The sequence below is a fragment of the Barbus barbus genome (assembly GCF_936440315.1).
Source record: "Barbus barbus genome assembly, chromosome: 45".
In the NCBI taxonomy this organism is placed as follows: Eukaryota; Metazoa; Chordata; class Actinopteri; order Cypriniformes; family Cyprinidae; genus Barbus; species Barbus barbus.
The window spans coordinates 20,026,638-20,044,550 of NC_136723.1; the positions used below are offsets into that span (position 1 = coordinate 20,026,638).

At 38.6% G+C, this 17,913-nt stretch overlaps 1 protein-coding gene across 1 annotated transcript; it reads right to left on the bottom strand.

Moving 5' to 3' along the window:
• Window positions 1-1,951: 1,951 nt before the first annotated feature.
• LOC306863809 (trace amine-associated receptor 13c-like) lies at window positions 1,952-3,004 on the bottom strand (the record flags this gene model as incomplete). The annotated part of the gene is made up of 1 exon (XM_079407358.1): window positions 1,952-3,004. One exon carries the CDS (start codon window positions 3,002-3,004, stop codon window positions 1,952-1,954), a length of 1,053 nt encoding a protein of 350 aa, XP_079263484.1.
• Window positions 3,005-17,913: the final 14,909 nt, after the last annotated feature.

The following is a 17,913-nucleotide window of genomic DNA, read 5'->3' on the forward strand; positions in this document are numbered from 1 at the left end:
AGGGGTGGCACGGTAATGTACGGACATCTCGGTTCGGTGCATGAGGCCTTACGACGAATACAGGCAATTCACCCCCAATCCAGAAGGGGGAGCCCGCAGTAATGCAACACTGTTTCATAACTGCCAGCAGAAGAACAGCAAATGCCATGAGTTGAGCACTTGTAAACAAAGCCCACTAGACAGTGACCATGTGCTGATTCTGAACGTGTCTCTCACATAGACTGACAAAGGAGTATACTTTAAAGGCTTGCACACTCAACTGTTTGCGAAATGGGGCTTTGTGCTCGTGTATCCCATAGATATACGTAGATTCCTCATTAGCGACTGTTTCTATGGACCGCTATGCATAAGCTGTCTGCCATATTGTAGCGGTACACTTGATGTCATTCACCATAGTTATCACTGAATATTCGAAAGATGCCACAATCATGCACAGAACGGCTGAATGGTGAATGACGTTAAAAATACCATTCCAAGATGGCGGCCACATCTACGTACCTGGAGCGGTCGAATAGGGCGTCTATATATGTCTATGGTGTATCCTACCTCTCTCATTCGTCACAAATCCAAATATTCCATAATATTTCCATATTTGCGATGTAACGTATCTGAATGCTAAACTATTATTTATTATGTACATTGTAGCCTTTGTACTTCAGTCGCGTTCCAAAGGTGACACAACGGCGGGCGCGATGATGTTTGGCTCACTGTATTTTATTTGGCAGTGGCTATTTGCACTAAGTGCAAATAGCGATAGATGCTATTTACACTCAGTGTAAATAGAAATTAGATGCTATTTACACTGTGCAAATAACATTTTTTTAACGATATGCTATTTACACTAAGTGCAAATAGCTATAGATTCTATTTACACTATGTTAAAATAGCAAGATGAAAATGCATGGCTATTGGAGAAAGAAGATATTTGCTTCCAAATGGTGTAGTTATGAGTAGCTAATAAGGCTATACAATCCAGACAAAACATGTAGTCTTGTAGGTGAAGCTCTTCAGTGCTGATGAAGTGCAAATGCTCCAGTAGAAAGTTCAATGAAAGCTTTTCAAAGCTTTTTGACAGAAACAATGTTAATCACAGTACTGAGTTAGCTAGTGACACAATAAGTGACTTTGTAACTACATGTAAACTAATTGCAGCTACATGTCTACTAACTCTCAGAGTTGACTGTTAGAGTAGGTTTAGGGTTAGTAGAATAAGTTGACATATGCTTGCAAATTTTCTCATAGTCTATGTTGTATGTTGTGGACCCATCAAAATAAAGTGTTAGAACATATTAAGCAGACAGTCTACTAATACTCTAATGACTGCTAGTTGACGTAGTTGCAAAGTTACTTCCTGTTAGTAGAATGTCTAAAGTGGACTATCGAAATAAAGTGTTACCGAATATTTGTTTGTGAACACATGGGTGTGAGGATAACAAACAGTAGTATTGTTAAATAATTTTAACTTGTTTTGAAATGGAAATCTTTATTCCATCATCTTTGAGGCCTTCATTGCAGCAACATGAACACCACAGACGTGTCAGCTTTGCACTGTGAAATACAACATGACAATACTACATCAGTTTGAAAAATAAATCAACTCCTCACAAACATTATTAAAAATCTATAAAAAATGTCCATCAGGGAGCACACTGATTTAAATAGTAAATATAAGGAGTTGTGTGTTTAAATTATATTTTGTAGCTGTTAAAATAAAGCAAAAAGGATTAGTGATTCGAGATTACTGTTATTATTTTTTATTTATTTATTTTTTGTTAGACAAGAAACCAGTAAAGCAGAAAAACTGTCGCAGTGAGTCATAATGTCAGAGCTGATTTACTCTCAGATTTACTCCTCACTGAATCTTCCATTGTATGTACAACACATTCTCAAATACAAAGTAACAATCTCGGTAAAAAAAGATATAAACAACTTTTAAAAAATTATAAACTGATCATTTATCCTCTGGGAAAAGACTGAAGAATTCTGATGATGGTTTAAATATTTTTAGAGTCACAATTTGTTTAGCTGATATTCTAAACCATTTATAAAACAGTGCATATATTAGTGGATTCATGCAGGAATTCATGTACAAAATCCAGCATGTTACATTAAATTGAACAGTTGATTCATTTCCTTCGAAAAGAGTGACTATATAGTATGGTATCCAACACATAAAGTAAACCATTACCACAATCCCCAATGTTTTTGCTGCCTTTCTTTGTGATCTGCTGACACCTGAGACAGAATTTACAACCTTGGCCTGATATTTCGCAACACAGAAGATTTTCATATATATAGACATGATTACAGAAGAAGGGACAACAAAAGTGACTATGAGGTCTGTGACAACATGTTCAGATTTGAAAGAAACTGAGCAGTCTCCATAACACTTGTCTTGTGCTTTTGGGTAAAACATAGAATTGTATAAAATGATGACAGAATATATGCCAGAGCATAGCCAGTTCATAATAATCCAAAAAACAACTTTATCAGTCGTGACCCTTACTGTGTATCTCAAAGGGTCACTCACAGCAATGTAACGATCTACAGATATAAAAACTAAATTACCAAGAGATGCTGAAACAACCATAAAAGAAATAAATAAAAATAAAGAACAAAATATGTCTCCAAAGTACCAACATGATTCTATGAATGTGATGCCCATGAAAGGTATAACAATCAGTCCCACAATCAGGTCAGCCACAGCCAGAGAGAGAATAAGCAGGTTGGTTGGCGTGTGAAGCTGCTTGAAGTGAGAGATGGAGATGATCACCAGCAGATTCAGAAACACAGTGAACACTGATAATAAAGAAATGAACATGTACAAAATGACGTACTCCACTTCAAGTTTGATCTCTTTTAAACATGAAAAATTGTTGTTTGGAAAGCAATACTGAATTTCTTGACTGTAGTCCTCCATGATGCTCGTCAAATATATATTCACAATTGATTTATCCTCATTTGTAGCTGCCAGCTTTCTGCTTTCTACCACTGATTGTGGCATAACTTATATGTACAGAAAACAGGGACAACCCATTAAAAGTGAGGTTGGTTTATACTTCATTAAACCCACCTACTAATTAAATATTCAAAGCATTCAGTGATGAATTGGATGCAAATATTTTGTAAGACACAAAGCTGTGGCCATGACTTTGTGTGTGCATGCATGCATGCATGCATGCATACATGCATACATACATACATACATAGTCATGGCCAAAAATATCGGCCAAAGGCGGCTGTGAAAATTATTCTGCATTTTTAATCCTTTTGATCTTTTATTTAAAAAATTCACAAAAATCTAACCTTTCATTGGATAATAAGAATTTAAAAACAGCACCACTCCCCTTGTTAATTTACAACCCCCTTCTCCCCCTGCCATCTCTGCCTCTCCCGCTCTTCCCCCAAAAGGTTTCACTCATGTTACGTGCTAGCCTCTTTTTATTCTAGGAGTACTAGGCATAGCAGTAACTAAGTTTTGGAGAGAGAGAGAGAGCACAGGAACTTCTTGTCTCCAGACCCAGTAACAGACATCCAAAACTAATGAGCTTAGAAAAATATTTATTGAATCAAAAGAAAAGGATAAAAGGAAACAAACTTCAGGAGGGGGCAAAGACCAACAAAACAAACAAAAAGGTTTCTAACTAGGGTTTAACCATAACTTACCTAAGCATTAAAAAAAAAGGAAATAAATAACAAATAAACTTCCCTTTCTCCCTGACTACACATAAACAGGAGAAAAGCAGATTCAAACAAAAATGGCACCCACCTCCCTACAGGTTTCCTTAAAAAGAAATCTTAAATTCTAAACAAAACTATAAATCTTTAACTACATCTACAATTACACCAATGGTTAGCAGGTTTCAACAACATAACAGGATGAAGCTATCTGGAACAAGGGAAAAGAAGTCCATGCGGCAAGTTAGCATCTGCAACTCTCCCTCTCCCTCCTTGTTGTGAGATGGTGCTGGCTTTATATGCTGACATTCTCCCGACTGCAGCCAATCAGTGGAGCTGAGATTAATGGGCAGCAAATCAGCAACAGGTGATCCCAATCACCAGCATGAGCATGGTGGCAGTAGACATGAGGAGAAACAAAAGAAAAACACCACAAAGCACAAAAAAAGTGATTACAAATAAAATACGTCATAGGACGCAACACCCCCAACATTAAATTTTTACAACCCACAGATTGTAAAATAAACTATTCATAGAAGTCCAATAGTAGAGCCATTCAGACCTAAGTTGGTTAACCAACCCACTTAAGTTTCCCCATCTGCAGTTCTAGACAGTGCATCCGCCACCACATTGTCTTTTCCACGAATGTGTTGGAGGTTAAGGTTATACTCCTGGACAATTAGGGCCCAGCGCATCAAACGCTGATTGGAGTTGGACATGCGGGAGAGAAAAATCAGTGGGTTATGGTCAGTGTACACATCAATAGGTATGGCACTACTTCCCAAGTAAACCTCAAAATGCTGAAGAGCTAGAAGCAAAGCCAGGGTCTCCTTTTCAATCGTGCTGTAGCGTTGCTGACATTTCGAGAACTTCTTTGAGAAGTAGCAGATAGGGTGGTCAATTCCATGGGAGTCCTCCTGCAACAGGACTCCCCCAGCACCAGTACCACTGGCATCTACTTGGAGTTTGAAAGGCAGATCAAAATTAGGGGCCGACAACACTGGGGCATGGCAAAGGAGATCTTTTGCAGCCTTAAAAGCATTATCACACTCGGTGCTCCACTTAAAACTCTTTGTAGTACTGAGAAGGTCCGTGAGGGGTGACACAACAGTGGAGAAATTACAACAAAATCCACGATAGTACCCACTCATACCCAAGAATCGCCGTAACTCACGCTTGTTACGGGGTGTAGGAAACTCAAGTATGGCAGCAACCTTAGCCTCAACTGGCTTAACACAACCCTGGCCAACTTGTTTCCCCAGATAGGTTACCACAGCTTTACCTATCTCACATTTGGCCAGATTCAAGGTTAGGGAGGCAGCCGCCAAGCGACTGAATACTAACTCCAAAGTTTTGACGTGATCTTCCCAGGTTTTTGAATAGATGATTAAATCATCTAGGTACGCATCACAATTTGGCACTCCTCTCAAAACCACCTGCATAAGGCGCTGAAAGGTGGCAGGAGCATTTCTCATGCCAAAAGCTAGAACCTCATATTGTAGGAAGTGTTCGGGAGTGACAAACGCAGAGATCTCAGATGCCCTTGGAGTTAGGGGGACTTGCCAATAACCCTTTAACAAGTCTAATTTTGTGACATATTTAGCAGAGCCTACCCTGTCAACACAATCTTCCAGTCTAGGCAAAGGGAAGGAGTCAGGTTTCGTTAAGGAGTTAACCTTACGATAGTCCGTACAAAAACGATAAGAACCGTCGGACTTGGGCACTAACAAACAGGGCGAACTCCATGGACTTTGACTATGCACTGCTATTCCATGCTGCAGCATGTACTCCACCTCAGATCTCATTATGTCACGCTTCTTAGGGTTTACTCTATAAGGATGTTGCTTGACTGGATGCGATTCACACACATCAATGTCATGTTTTAACATGGTTGTTCTACCAGGCACGTCAGAAAAGATTGAAGGATAATCCTGAACCATACGAATAATCTGCTCACTCTGTTCTTCTGTCAGATGTACAAGAAAGCTCTGCAGACCACTCAATATGGCAGAGTTTTGAAGCCGTTTAGCTACAACTTGTGCATCCTTTCCAACCGGTTCATCCTCTGGAATCACACCAGCAGTAGCATCAGCAACAGATGAAACAAGGGAAGAAACACACTTCTCGCCACGCACCATAAACTGCTTCAACATATTTATATGGCATACACGGGTCTTTCGTCTGCGATCAGGAGTGTGAATGACATAATTGGTGTCACTGAGCTTCTCTTTGACTTCATAAGGACCTGAAAATTTAGCTTGGAACACAGAACCCGGATCAGGCAAGAGAACAAGAACACGATCACCTGGTTGAAAACTACGACTCATACTTTTCTTATCGTAGCGGGTCTTCATTTTTGACTGAGCTGTAATCAAATGTTCTCTAGCAAGTTCGCAGGCCTTATGCAATCGCTCACGAACAGTGCTGACATAGTCAAGTACAGTCACAGGAGAGGAGACTTTAGCTAATAATCGCTCACTTAGCAGCTTCAAAGGACCACGCACAGTGTGCCCAAAAACAAGGTCCGCGGGACTAAACCCAATACTCTCCTGCTTTGCTTCACGGACAGCAAACAGAAGGTATGGAAGACCCTCAGCCCAATCCTTCCCACTGGCTAAACAATAGGAGCGCAACATTGATTTAAGGGTTTGATGAAATCTTTCAAGTGCGCCCTGCGACTCAGGGTGATACGCACTTGAGAGCTGATGTTTAACCCCTAATTCAGCAAGGGTCTGAGTGAATGCCTTTGATGTGAAATTAGACCCTTGATCAGTTTGCACAACACGAGGCAGACCAAAGGTAGTACAGAACTTCACCAACTCTTTAATTACCACCTGGGCTCTAATCGAACGTACAGGTATGGCTTCTGGGAAACGTGTTGCAGTACACAAAATTGTCAAAATATATTTGTGTCCTGACTTGGATTTAGGTACAGGACCCACACAGTCGACAAGGAGTCGCTCAAAAGGTTCTCTCATAACCGGTATCGGCTGCAAAGGGGCAACTGGTATATTTGTATTGGGCTTCCCAGCCAATTGGCATACAGGACACGATCTACAAAAGTTAGACACATCTGATTTTAATCCAGGCCAATAAAAGTACCGGGAAACTCGGCAAAAGGTTTTTGTGACACCCAAATGTCCTGATAGCACATGTTCATGACCCAGTTTTAACACCTGCTCTCGATAATCAGCTGGCAATACAATTTGGATCGATTCTTGCGAATCCTCGTGAGCTTCATGCCTCCACTTACGCATGAGCACTGCATCTTCCCAGAAATAAGCTACCTTAGCATTAGACACTTGACTAAGGGGGACAGCAGCTTCAATGCATTTCATCAATGAGGGGTCTAATTTCTGTGCAACAGCCAATTGTTCCCTACCAACTTTTAAAGGACCTGTAACTGCATTCTCTGTATTAAGGCAAACTTCTGGCTCTACTGCCATCTTATCTTCCACAATTTCATCATGCGCCACCAAAAACGACTCAGAGAGATCAACCATGTCTCTGAATTTAGCCGACTGGGCACGTGTCACGACGCACGCAGGGAAAGCTGCAGGGAATTGACGGGCTAGGTCAGGTTGCTCACCCAATATAGGGGTATGGACCACAATTGGACGGGAAAAAACTTCACCCCCAGCGAGGTCATTTCCCAGAATAACGCCCACACCCTCAACAGGTAACTGAGAACGTACACCAAGTTTTACAGTACCCGTTACAAGGTCTGATTTCAAGTAGACATCGTGAAGAGGAACATTTATACACTGCATTCCAATTCCACGTATAAGCACGTCTGTACCAGAATAAGTCTCAGTAGACCGGGGCAACAATTCTTCTAAGATAAATGACTGAACTGACCCAGTATCTCGCAAAATGGTGACAGGTTTACACTCAGAATCAACTGAGACAGACACTGAACCAGTCAGTAGGAAAGGCTGATAAGACAGAGCGGTCACGTGGCTTTCCTCGCATACGGGATGTACGAGTGCAACACTTTTGGATTTGAAAGCAGAGTTCTTTTGCTTCCACGCCTTACAGTCAGAAATTAAATGACTGCTATCGAGACAGAAAAAACAAGCTCGTTTATCATTTGAAACATTCTTACGGCGCGCACTTGGCTGAGTCTCACCTTTGCCAATGCATGAGAAAACACGTGTCGCTTCCCTATCAGATACTTCGCAAATGGAAGGGGACACACTAACACGACGTGCGGGGGGAAACACAATCCGATGTGTCAACACAAACTCATCGGCTAAAACCGCGGCATCAGAAAGATTTGCAACTTTCTGCTCATTTAAATGGACAACAACATTCTCTGGAATACAACTTTTAAAGTCTTCCAGCAAGAGCAGCTCTTGAAGCTGATCAAGAGTCATGATCCGACTGGAAAGACACCATTTCTCAAAAAGGGTTTTCTTCTCCCTTGCGAACTCAACATATGTCTGTTTGGCTGTTTTCAAATGTGATCTAAATTTTTGACGGTATGCTTCAGGCACCAACTCAAACGCTCGCAGCACGGCAGATTTCACTATATCATAGTCAAGGGACTGATCTATTGGTAAGGCAGAGCAAACCTCTTGCGCTTTACCAGAAAGACTGCACTGCAATAGCAGAGCCCACACGTCTTTCGACCACCGCAATTTCGTAGCGACCCGTTCAAAAGCAACGAAATATGAATCCACTTCCGCTTCTCTAAACGGTGGTACAAGTTTAAGATACCTGCCAACATCAAAATCTGCCTCAGGAGTCGCATTATCCGTAACTTGAGGTACAAAAGCAGCAGGAGAAGCAACGGGCGATACAGCAGAGGGGAGTCTAGAGCGAGGCATAGGAACCGGTTTTCGATTCAACTCCTGAGCACGCAAATCTAACTGACGCATCCTAATGTCCCTCTCTGCTTGTGCCTCTATAACACGAAGCCTGATCTTTTGCCCTTCACAGTCCTGCTTTTTTATCTCCAGATCTAACTCCTTCAATTTTACAGCTAACATAGCTTCACTCAGAGACTCAGTCGCCAGCAAAACCTCACCTGACACAGCCTCTGCTGTGTTCCCAGGTTGTTCCTCCGTACTGACAACAGAGTAATCTGGTAAAATTCCATCATCAACTAACTTTCCCCGCAAGTAATCCTTAATTACTTGTTTAGTACCCTGCCTTGGAACCTCAACATTAAAAAAGTCTGCAATCAACAGCAAATCTGCCCTTCTGCAGCTTTCAAAAACTTCTAAGGTAGGAGAAAGAGTAAATGACATCAAATCAAATTCCATAATTCTCAACACGACAGGAGCCTTTCCTCCTCACCAAAAAGAAAACAGCCAAACAGAAGAGAGAGAAAAAAATGAGCAGATACTTACAATTACAACGCGGTATACTTTCACATGAAAAGACGAGCCCCCACTTGTTACGTGCTAGCCTCTTTTTAGTCTAGGAGTACTAGGCATAGCAGTAACTAAGTTTTGGAGAGAGAGAGAGAGCACAGGAACTTCTTGTCTCCAGACCCAGTAACAGACATCCAAAACTAATGAGCTTAGAAAAATATTTATTGAATCAAAAGAAAAGGATAAAAGGAAACAAACTTCAGGAGGGGGCAAAGACCAACAAAACAAACAAAAAGGTTTCTAACTAGGGTTTAACCATAACTTACCTAAGCATTAAAAAAAAAGGAAATAAATAACAAATAAACTTCCCTTTCTCCCTGACTACACATAAACAGGAGAAAAGCAGATTCAAACAAAAATGGCACCCACCTCCCTACAGGTTTCCTTAAAAAGAAATCTTAAATTCTAAACAAAACTATAAATCTTTAACTACATCTACAATTACACCAATGGTTAGCAGGTTTCAACAACATAACAGGATGAAGCTATCTGGAACAAGGGAAAAGAAGTCCATGCGGCAAGTTAGCATCTGCAACTCTCCCTCTCCCTCCTTGTTGTGAGATGGTGCTGGCTTTATATGCTGACATTCTCCCGACTGCAGCCAATCAGTGGAGCTGAGATTAATGGGCACCAAATCAGCAACAGGTGATCCCAATCACCAGCATGAGCATGGTGGCAGTAGACATGAGGAGAAACAAAAGAAAAACACCACAAAGCACAAAAAAAGTGATTACAAATAAAATACGTCATAGGACGCAACACTCAGAGTTCATTAAGAATATGTATATCCCACATATCATGTATCCTGTGAACCTGTTGTTCATGTTTGGTATCGTTTTAAAGGTCTCTGCGATTGGTCTCAATTTCACAGTAGTCACTTATATTATGAGAAATATTGAAAACTGTACTTCTGTTGGGCGGGCTCCTTTCAAAATCTGATAAACATTGCTCTACACCAGGTGTGACCATTTGAGCACGGGAACCAAAAAACCAAAAGGTATTTTATGTTTTTACAACTGATCTGAAGATTTCTTTGTCTTTGTTATCTGGGTATATAAGGGAAGTGACAAAACACTACTTTGCGATTCTGTAGTCGCAAAAGTAGTTGCGATTGGTTGTAGTAAAAGGCGCACCAAGAAGGAGTAAACTAAAGGAGTATTCTTTATTGAATGGCATCAACACACACTTGACACTTGTTTAACGTAAGAACGGACAAAGGACTAAGGGAAAACTCAGGACTTATAAAGGGATCGGGCAAACAAGGAAACAAGATAATTAATCTAACACAGGTGACGAAGATCATTGATTAACAAAACTAGGACAGGAACTACCAAATAAGGTCAAAACCGAAACGAATAGCAACAGACACGTAACATCAGGACAGTACTAAATAACATACATTTTGTATGATCTCTCTTATTTTGTTAAAATTATTCACATTTTCACAGATTCTGCAAGGGGTTCCCAAACTTTCGTATGCCACAGTACTAACTATTAATAAGCAGTGTTGAGCATATTACTTTTTTTTTTAAATTATTATAGTAGTCACTTCTCACAAATAGTAACTGAGTTAGTAACTGAATTACATCAATATTAAAGTAACTAATTACCAGGGAAAGTAACTATTGTTACTTTAACAAAAAACTAAAAAAATCAAATGTCAAATAACTTGGATGCCCCCAATATAAAATGTTAAATCAATTAAATGGACACTGAATATAATAAATTATTATAAAACATTGTACATTAATCTAAACTATTTTATTGTAGCTGTGGGACTGTAACGGGGCGAATGAGATGAGAGACGTGCGGATCCATTTGCAAGCTTTATTATACAGAGACGTGGTCAAAACACCAGCAAACGAGAAACAAGAGTAATCCAAACCAGGCGCGAGTCCGTCGACAGCGAACTTTATTCCAGAGGGCTTGACAAGAGGGGCAATCCAGAAACATGAGCAATAGTCCAAGTGAAGCACAAACAGTGTCAAAATGGTGAGACAACGGTAGATCCAGGAAACACTGGCTAGAAAATCTGAAACAGGTTCCGTATCGCAGCTAAAACTAGGAGAGTAATAAACGCAGAATAATACTGGAACTAAACAGATACACAGAATGGCTTGGTAAGGCAGCTAACACTAGGAGAGTGCTAAACGCAGAACAATACTCGGCGGTCTGAACAAGAAAGTCCATGGTTTATGTAGGGTGTGTGATTGTGTGATAGTTCTCAGGTGTGAGTGTGTGATTAGTGAAATGGCTGCTAGGAAATGTAGTCCGGGGTAATGTGAAACAGTCTGCGCAATGTGAGAGTCAATGTGATGGAGGAGTGACCTCTGGTGGCGAGTGAATGGAAGTCCATGGACTGGATTCATGACAGGGACCAGGTGAGAGACCAGGTTGTCTCCCACCCCACCCCCAACACACACATACACACACCAGAGAAAAAATAACTTTGCAGGTCATATATGGCTGAGAGAGAGCCTACTCCAGGCGCGCAGATGGCACTAGGGACGGGGGGGGACATGACCCCCCCCAGATTCATAGTGACCCGATCCGTCCCCCTCACTTTCTCTACGAAAGGCAACATCAGTATACAGAGGATAAATGAGGGTTTCCGCTATGTACATTAGCCTAAGTAGTGGCGGCCAGGCCACATGCACTAAGCCATTTTTGAAAAACGCTTTTGACCGCAGTGTCTGACCGAGTCCCAAAACACGTGTAGCCAATCAGCAGTAAGGGGGCGTGTCTTGTACTGGTAGAAAGACAGCGCTCTATTTGAGTGCACAGGAGTCAGGACGTATATTAGCAGATCGACTATAGATAGAGAATGATGGCAGATAAAAAAAAAAAAAATAAAAAAAAAAAGAGGAAAATATCATAGAAACAAAATATTAAAAAGAAGGGTTACGATCAGGCAAGAGGTAGGACCCGTGTGAGTATAGATCGGAGCAGCTTTCTAGCGGTGGAGAGAAACTCAGGAAGTGCTCGAATTGGACACCGAGCTTGTGTTGTTTCTTTTTGATAGGTGAGTAGCGTTGATTTTGCTTTGTCTCACACAACTTATCCTTGTTGGCTTTTGCTCATAAAATTAAAAACTTATGCTTTTACATCATACTACATAACAACAGGCATTAGCATAAAGATCAAGAACACTGACAGTGACATTTATTTAATGCACCTTTAATGGGATAGTTCGCCCAAAACATTTGATTCTGCCATTTACACATTCTAATGTTATTCCAAACCTGTATTCATTTCTTTCTTCAGTGGAGCATGTGAATGATAATCTGTAAAAATGCCCATCAGAGAGGATGCTGGCTGAAATATTCTAAGGCATAGATAAGAGGATTCACTCCTGAGTTTATATAAAAGGTCCATGTTAAAAATGTCATTGTCGTAGATGGAATTGCTGGGGTTTCTGTAAGAGTACAGATATAATATGGAATCCAGCAAAAAATTAACTATCACAATGATTCCTATTGTCAGAGCAGCTTTACTCTCTGACTTTCTCCTCACTGAAACCATTACACATTGTCTCTGTCTCATAGGCCATGTAGAACTTTGTTGAAACAAGAACACACACACACCTATTAACAGGACAGCACATTCCGGAGAAATTTGCTCTTTGCACTATCTGTGGCCGTAAAATTAACGACCAGCACCGCGCCCAAGCATCCTGCTCTGCTCTCCTTAACGTCTCACGAGCCCCCTAAAACAAAGTATGTGTGGAAAAATCTGGAATGTATTTAAAACAGGACTTCACGGTTGTTTCTTATCACTTAAGCATAATTCAACCAGAAACAGGACGAAGACCTTGGCATCTGGAAAGGCTCCAGCACAGACCCCCCCCCCCGATATCTCCTGACCATTAACGCATAAATTCAATGATTGTATCAACCAAGAGAGACGTTTTTATGATGAGACTGGGCGTTGAAGTCTCACAGATACATGCCCAACGGGACACTCATGACACCCGGACAACTCTCCTCTCTCCTCCTCGCATTCCAAAGAAAACGCACCTTTTATTAACAGACAAAGAGACTCAAGTCTTTTGCTTAAGTATTTCAAAAAGGACAAATTATAATTGTTGCTGCTATTGAAGCAATATACTCAAAAGCAATATATACAATATATGTACAATATATATTCAGGTTGTATTTCATGAAATTAAATTAAGCTTGCTGTGTTACTGGAATCTATGTTATTGTTGTAATCTTTTGATGTCTAATTTTTCCCGATCACTATTGTTTAGTTTCACATGCTTGGTGTGATTATTTAGAATTTAGGATCGTTTAATCTATGCCTTAACCACGGAATAGATAAAATTTATATGTACTTTGGGTATGCAAAATACTTGGTATTTGATTTAAAATGAAAGCTAGTTGCATATAATAATTTGATATAATATTTGATAATTGATATAATTTGCATATAATAATTTGGTGTGGATGAAAATGGACCTCTCTCATTATAATGTATGATTAAAGCACTTATAGGAATCTGCTAGGATAAGCTCTTCATGTTATGGAATAATTCAGCAAAGGATTTACGCACGGAAAACTGAGCTGTGCAGGGCGGGGCTCCACCCTACAGAAACACTTGTGATTGGATCAAACAGCAAAAGGGGCAGACTGAAATCAGCCAATTAAAGACAGACACCCAACTTTGGTGCTGGCTCTCTCTTTGCTCACTCGCGCGCTGACCTGGTGAAACTTCGGCTCCTCATCGAGTCGCACCAAAGCGCTCCCAGCCATTAACATCTGGCCGAGCATTGAACAACTATCAAGACCTCAAGTTCTCTCTTCCGGGCTTTTGTATTAACTCTTTAACTGCCTGTGCAAAATAAAACAGTAATTTCACAACTATTATAAAGAGTCTGTGCACTACATTATATTTTGAAAGTCAGTGGGGTCCATTTGAACACAATGAAGTATACAGAAAAAACAATGATACATTTTCCAAAGCATCATCTTTTGTGAAGAAAGAATACTGATTTTGGAAAAACATGAAGGTGAATTTATTCTTTTTTTTTTTAGGCGAACAATCCCTAAGGCCTTATTTCAGTGACTAATATGAACAAAAATATGCTGACAAATCAAGCTAGAGCAGGTATCCCAGCTAGCAGAGTAATCATAGGTGTAATTCATCACATTAACTATGAACATGTTCCACTAACATCTAAAAACGATTTGATCATCAAGCATGCATAAAACAGTATACAATACAAAAACAGTAATAATAAACACAATGTCCTTGAAATAAGCATGTTCAATCACAGAAAGGTACAAACAATAATGGGTCTGATTTGTCCAAGTGTTACATTCCCCCGTTTCGTGCATTGTTGTCGTTAACCGTGTAAATCGTTGCAAAGCAGCTTTACAGAAAATTTAAGTGTCTATTTTAAAGTTTCTACATTATATTTAGTAGTAGCTTATCAGTGGTGACTGTCAAGTTGATGTCCATATGGCAGAAATGTACTGTAAAACTCATGCAGTTAGTTAATGACATGTAATCAAACAGACGTTAAACACTATTAAAGTCCCTTTAAGGCAAGTCATATCACTCAGCGGCCATCTTTGAAACGCCTATCGGGCATGCAAGTGCAGCTCCTATCTCTAATAGGGAAACATCAAATTCTCCAAAACTGGTCACCAAGTTTACGATTAAATTTCATATTTGAAATCACCAATGAAATTTGACAACAACTGTATCATAAATGTTGTTTATTTTGCTCAAATAGCATTATAAAAAGCTTATTTCTCAGGCTAGACCCGCCAGTGCGCATACACATGCATGTCTCAGAACGCTTACGGTTTCTATTGCAACCAGCACTTCTAACAGCAGCTGCAGTGATGCACTTGACTTTACCGATTAGCGTTTGGTTCTTTTTCTCAGAAGGTGGGGCTTCGTTCGATAGAGGGGCCATATTGAGGGTTGCATTTTTCTCCATTCAAAACTATACGAGTGACATGTCTTGGGTATTCTATAGTCTATGACACTATTAACTGCAATGATTAAATGTTGCGATTAAGTAACATTAAAATCATAGATTTGTCTAAGTTCAATCCAAAAAATATAGCTGCGAGCAGCGATGACGGGCCCAAGCCGTCAGCATACGCCACCCCGGTGGCATCGATAAAACGGTGCCCAGCGAGCACAAGCATTACAGTAACCCTCTGGCAGTTTGGTTTTAAGGGATACGGCAATTAAAGGGTTAATCCAAACCATCAACTCTGTGAAACACACACACACACAGAACAACATATAAAACTTTAAATTCTGTGAAAATATATTTTTCATTGGTAGTTGATGTTAGTTAATGCATTTACTAATGCTAACAAATGAGAAATTATTATAGTTACCAAAGGTTTTAATGATTTATTTTTCCATTAACTAACATGAATATTTTTTTCTAACACAAATGAATAAAGTAAAAAATATATTGTTAATATTTAATGTTATTTGTGAATTAACCAATGTTAAAAAACAACATTATTTAACTGTTGTTAATTTACATCATTAATAAATATATACCATTTAATGTTGATCAAAATCAATTCCAAAATGTGTTAATATATTATTACATTTTAAAGTTTTATCTTTTGAACATGACTATTTTTCTAATATTAAAAATATTTTGTTCATTGTTAGTTCGTTGTAAGTTCATACTATCAATGAAGAATTAACATGCTGTAAAATATATATTTTTCATTGTTAGTTCATGTTAATTAATGCATTCCCTACTGTTAACAAATGAGACTTAATTATAAAGTGTTATCAAAACCTTTAATGCTTTATAAGCATTTTTTAAGGATTTTATTGAGAAGTTTAAACAGACCCTCTCTCTCTCTCTCTCTCCCCCTCCACACTCACTGAACTCACACAGTCAGTCACTCACCCAGTCACCCACCGCACACATTAGAAGCAGTGACAGGAGAACTCTGATAAGTTTAAAATTTTCTCCTCTCCATAGTGTATTGTAAATTCATGAAATTAATCACATATCCTCAGACTGTATTGTTCTGTGTATGTAATTTTTTATGAAGTGTTTGGAAGCTGCTCTTAAAAGATAAAAAAAAAAAAGTTCTCTTTTTTCTGTAACTTTAATAAATTGCCATTAAATCATCGTTCAAGATATCCTAAATCCGTCCACAATTTAGCATCTTCAGTATTTTGGCATCATGAGAAAAAATGTTTGGTGTGATTTCTGTGTTTCTGCTTGAAGGAGTATGAATTTGTTTACAGCCTGTTTAAAAAAAACCCACATTAAAATAAATATAGCCGACTTCCTGTTGGTCGTAGCTAATGACTGTAAATTAGAAAGTTGTCCGGATTAATAAGAACAATTTATGTACCGAGTTTGGTGTCTGTAGCTATCATTATATATATATATATATAAACATTAATAATTATATACCATTTAATGTTGTTCAATATTAATTCCAAAATGTGTTAATATATTATTAAATTTTAAAGTTTATCTTTTGAACATGACTATTTTTCTAACATTAAAAAGATTAATAAATGCTTTAAAAAAAAATTGTTCTTTGTTAGTTCATACTATCCTGGAAGAATTAACATGCTGTAAAAATATATTTTTCATTGTTAGTTCACGTTAATTAATGCATTTCCTAATGTTAAGAAATGAGACCTTATTATAAAGTGTTATCAAAACCTTTAATGCTTTATAAGCATTTTTTAAGGATTTTATTGAGAAGTTTAAACAGACCCTCTCTCTCTCTCTCTTTCTCTCCCCCTCCCCCTCCACACTCACTAAACTCACACAGTCAGTCACCCACCCAGTCACCCACCGCACACATTAGAAGCACAGAGACAGGAGAACTCTGATAAGTTTGAAAATTTTCTTTTCGCCATAGTGTATTGTAAATTCATGAAATAATCACATATCCTCAGACTGTCTTGTTCTGTGTATGTAATTTTTTATGAAGTGTTTGGAAGCTGCTCTTAAAAGATAAAAAAAAAAAGTGTTCTTTTTTACTGTAACTTTAATAAATTGCCATTAAATCATCGTTCAAGATATCCTAAATCCGTCCGCAATTTAGCATCATCAGTATTTTGGCATCATGACAAAAAATGTTTGGTGTGATTTCCGTGTTTCTGATTGGAGGAGTATGAATTTGTTTACAGCCCGTTTAAAAAAAAAAAACACACATTAAAATAAATATAGCCGACTTCCTGTTGGTCGTAGCTAATGACTGTAAATTAGAAAGTTGTCCGGATTAATAAGAACAATTTATATACCGAGTTTAGTGTCTGTAGCTATCATATATATATATATATATATACAAATTAATAATTATATACCATTTAATGTTGATCAATATTAATTCCAAAATGTGTTAATATATTATTAAATTTTAAAGTTTATCTTTTGAACATGACTATTTTTCTAACATTAAAAAGATTAATAAATGCTTTAAAAAAAATTGCTCTTTGTTATTTCATACTATCATGGAAGAATTAACATGCTGTAAAAATATATTTTTCATTGTTAGTTCACGTTAATTAATGCATTTCCTAATGTTAAGAAATGAGACATTATAAAGTGTTATCAAAATCTTTAATGATTTATAAGCATTTTTTTAAGATTTTAAAAAACAGACCCTCTCTCTCTTTCTCTCTCTCACCCACTGCCTCAATCCACACTCAATCCACACAGTCACTCACACAGTCACTCACAGCCCACCCCCACCCCTCACTCAGCAGCAGTGACAGGGAGCTCTCACTCAGAGGCAGGTTGGCAGGGAGCTCTCACTCAAAAGCAGCTCTGATAGTTTTTAAATTTTCTCCTCCGCATAGTGTATTGTAAATTCATGAAATTAATCCCATAACCTCAGAC